At 39.6% G+C, this 4,421-nt stretch overlaps 1 protein-coding gene across 1 annotated transcript in view; it reads left to right on the top strand.

The window, feature by feature from the left end:
* LOC111822827 (fibrocystin-like) overlaps nt 1–4,421 on the top strand; it is a 51,176-nt gene that overhangs the window by 29,090 nt on the left and 17,665 nt on the right. The window contains exon 5 of the mRNA XM_023742673.1: nt 980–1,138. Coding sequence (XP_023598441.1) covers nt 980–1,138 — 159 coding nt within the window. The remainder of the gene's footprint in view (nt 1–979; nt 1,139–4,421) is intronic.

The following is a 4,421-nucleotide window of genomic DNA, read 5'->3' as shown; positions in this document are numbered from 1 at the left end:
AGTCATACAGTATATAGCCTTTTGAGACTGACTTCTTGGCATAATGCCTTTGAGATTCATCCAAGTTTTTGTGGGTTATTAATAGTTTTTGTTTGTTTGCTTTGGCTGAGTAGTATTCCATTGTCTGGATAAACCACAATTTGTCTACCCATTCCTCTGTTGAAAGACATGTATGTTGTTTTTGGATTTTGTTGATTATGAAAAGAGCTGCTATAAACATTTGTATACATGTTTTTGTATGTTAGGCAAGTTTTCTTTTTAGATTATTTTATGTGTTGCTTATGAATAATAATGGGGTGGGAACCAAGTTTTTTAGTCTACAAAAAGGAAAACAGTTTCACATGAATTTTTAGAGAGATGCACTTTCTAAACAGGGAGTCCCCCATCTTGCCCCATCACACATAGCCAAAGCAGCTCTATCTGCCAATACTCTGCTCCCAGTTATCCAGGTAACAAAGTCCTCTTGGATATTAGGACTTTTCTTGCCTCTGTAGTAGGAGTTGTTGTGTCCCTGTTTTGATGTGTGTCTTAGTTATCTAGTGCTGCTATATGAGAAATACCATAAGTGGATGGATTTAACAAAGAGAAATTTATTCTGTCACAGTTTAGGAAGCTAGAAGTCTGAATTCAGGGCACCAGCTCCAGGGGAAGGCTTTCACTCTCTGTGAGCTCTGGGGAAAGGTCCTTGGAACTTCCTGGAAACTTGTTAGAAATGCAAATTCTCAGCAGGGAATTTGCTAGAAATGCAACTTCTTAGCAGGGTTTTGAACTTAAAGGAACCTGTTCAAAGCCCCTATTACAGCCAAGGAAACCCTATGGGAGCAGTTCTACTTCGTCATGTAGGGCTGCTATGAGTGGAATCAACTTGACAACACACAACAACAATTCGAAACGTAGGTTTTCCACCATATTTTTAATTATATTAGAATATGATTAATATATTACTATTGGAACTTTTCTTTTTCTTTTTTTTTTTCAGGAGTCAATTTTACAGCTCGATCCCGATCATTTGCTGTCCTGCCTGGGACTTGGTCTGAGAGGTTGGCCATCCTCCTGGCTGCTTCCCTGTGCTCAGCGGTCTCATGGCTGGCTCTGTGCTGTCTGGTGTGCTGTTGGTTTAAGAAAAGCAGAAGCAGAAGTACATGGTTTTGTTTTATTTATTTTTTTAATGAAAAAATTCTATTATGTATAATAAATTAATGATTCTTTTTCTCCCCCAAAAAGAAATTTCTATGACTCTTTGCAACATACGAACCACAGAGTCAAATTTTTCAACACCTACAGTAGAGATAAGGCTTACCTAATTTTAAATAATAATAGTAATAATAACGAAAGCTTGTATTTATTGTGGCAGAGGGTCAATGAAAGAGAGGAAGACCCTCAACAAGATGGAATGACACAGTGGCTGCAAAGATGGGCTCAAGCATAGCAATGATTGTGAGGATGGCGCAGGACCGAGCACTGTTTCGTTCTGTTGTACATAGGGTCGCTATGAGTCAGAACAGACTCAACGGCACCTAACAATGACAACATATTTACTGAATACTCACTGTGGGCCAGGCTGTAAGTACTTTAGAGAAATGAATTTATTTAAGTCTTATATCAAAACTATGAGGTAGGTACTAAATATTATGCCTCTGTTATGAGTGTGGAAAAAGAGGCACAGAAAGGTTAAGTAACTTGTCCAAGGTCACACAGCCATGAAGAAGCCAGGCAGTTTGGCCCTGGATTCTACTTTATGAAACACTATGCTCCACTAGCCCAGTGGACCCTTCACAAGGTAAGTTAAAGAGTCAGGGGAAAATGTCCTCTTCTACTTCAAGGAGTGCTTGGTGTTGTTTCTCTCGGAGCCTATAAATTCAGTATGTTCTTGAACATTTTCCCAGAAGCAGAAGATCATCTTTTAGTTTGGAGACATGGGAGTTATTGAGGGAAAGAGGCTTCTTCATATCGTTGTACTTTGATCTTAGAGTGGAGGAGAGAAAAAAGCAGATCCAGCATTGGCAAATTCCTTACTCCACCCACTCCCACACACCAGACCATCAAATTAGTGGAAGAAACCCTTACGACCTTAACAGACCAAAGTTATAAGCAAGAGTCAGTATAAAAGATGCTAAACGAAGAGAGGCAAAAAGAGAAAGTCAAAATAAAGGAAAGAGGAAGTAGCATGATGCCACTAATACTCTTCCCATGTTACCTCTGGCACTGGGCCTCACTGTGTCAACCTTGGAAACAGACTAACTTCATTGTTTCATGATCTAGTTGATACCTCTATAGAAGAAATGGTGCAAATTTAATATAATCTACAATTAATAGGAAGCTTTTAAATTTATTATTTTTTTAAATAAAGAGCCTGCTGCCAGTAGCCTGCTGCCCCTCACCCTTATATAGTTAATAGTGCCAGACACATTAGCATCTTCTAGTCACTTTTAAAAATCAGAAGGAAAAGTTCTCTTTCATGACTATTTTTGGGCATTGGAACACGTTTCCAGAGGAAGGAAAAGTTTTGTCTCAGGCTAAGATTACAATCCTTACCTGCCACCTACTTACTTTAAAAATATAAACCTATATACTTAATTTTACAAGGTTTTGATTTACTCTTAAATAATAAAGCTATTAAATGACTCATTAAAAAGAAAAAAAATCTCTTATGATTGGCAGGTAAATTTTTTGGATATGATTTTGTTTTCTGTTGTGATTGCATTTGCTTTTTAAACTCCTATTTCCTCAAAATGCAATGATATCATGAATTCCAGCTTTTCATTCTGTATATAACATTTTGAATTTTTTCAAAGACTATCTTCATTGACTATCTTATATAAAATTTTTATGCTATGAAGTATACATCTAAGTCAAACAAGTAGGAAATTAAATGGTACCATCATGGCCATTATAAAATGATTTTTTGCTAAAGTAGACTAGTAGAAGAAACACAGGGCCAGAACTTTTACATTGGAGGACCACTGTTTAAATTCAGCTTTCCTTCTTGATGCTGGATGATTGTAGACAAGTTATTTAACCTTGTCTAGCTTCAGTTTCCTCATCTGTAAAATGATGAGCAATCTTTGCAAAATGTTAAACAGGTATTAAGAGTATACCATGTAATGAGCACTTGGTAGATTCAAGAGGATCTGGGTGATGAATTTTGCTTTGTTTATTAGCCCGGCAATACCTTAAGTAATTTTCCCTGAAGCCTACTATCTCATTGCCGTTGAGTAAAGTCGAACTCCTAGCGGCCCTATAGGACAGAGTAGAACTGCTCCAGAGGGTTTCCAAAGCTGTAAATCTTTATGGAAGCCGACTTTCTCCTGAGGAGTGGCTGGTGGGTTTGAACTGCCGACCTTTAGGTTAGCAGCCAAGCATTTAACCACTGCACCACCAGGGCACCACGGTCTACTATCTGCCATCAAGTTGATTCCAACTCATAGTGACCCCATTGGGTTTCCAAGGCTATAAATTTCTATGGAAGCAGACTGCCACATCTTTCTGCTGCAGAGCTGCTAGTGGTTTCAAACCACTGACTTTTTGGATTAACAGTCGATGGCTTTAACCAGCGCACCAAGGCCTACTATACCAAACCCAAACCCGTTGCCACTGAGTCCATTCCAACTCATAGCGACCCTATATAGGACACAGTAGAACTGCCCCATAGGGTTTCCAAGGAGCACCTGGGAGATTCGAACCGCCGACCTTTGGGTTAGCAGCAGAGCTCTTAACCACTGTGCCACTAGGGTGCCAAGCCTGCTGTAGCTCCTAATAAAGATATCAACATCCTTAATTAACACTCAATCCTATTCTCAGCTCCTATTTCCTACCTGGAAGGTCCTTGATAAAGAACACCTGCAGCTCCCTAGTTATCATTTGAGCACTTGTTTGAGAGGAGGCAAATCACCTGTTCACTCTTGCATAGTCAATTCCAACCATGAGCCTCAGAAATCAGCCTGGGATAAAGTTGGGGCTAGAAAGAGACTCTGCTGCTCTTTCCCCTTTACTGGAGGTACTTTGGACCACAAATAACAAGTTGTATCAATCCTATCCGGAACCAGGAGCAATATTTCCAATGTTGCCTATTGCCTTGTTGGTAGGATCACCAGGGTGATAGAAAGAAAAAGAAGGCGAGGGTCTTATTCCATCAAACACCTATGCAGAGGAAAGAGAAGCTGCATGTAAGTTCAAAGTTCAGCCTCTGGCTCCCAGTGACCATAAAAATCTTGCTGCTTCCATCAGTGGTACGTGCAGAGGTCATTCAGCTGGTGGTAGTATTCTACTCTTTGGAAGATATGGTCCTTGCCCTCAAGAGGATCGCAATCTAGTTGTAAAGATGAGACTAATATCCATGAAACAGAGAATAAGAAAGAGTCAGTGATCTCACCCTGCCTCCACCTCTGCACCCCTTTTGATGACATCCTAAGGTTGATAAG

Source organism: Trichechus manatus, unplaced genomic scaffold (genome assembly GCF_000243295.1).
Source record: "Trichechus manatus latirostris isolate Lorelei unplaced genomic scaffold, TriManLat1.0 scaffold00215, whole genome shotgun sequence".
In the NCBI taxonomy this organism is placed as follows: domain Eukaryota; kingdom Metazoa; phylum Chordata; class Mammalia; order Sirenia; family Trichechidae; genus Trichechus; species Trichechus manatus.
Note: the sequence above shows the minus strand (reverse complement) of the source record. Positions and strands in the feature narration are given on the sequence as shown.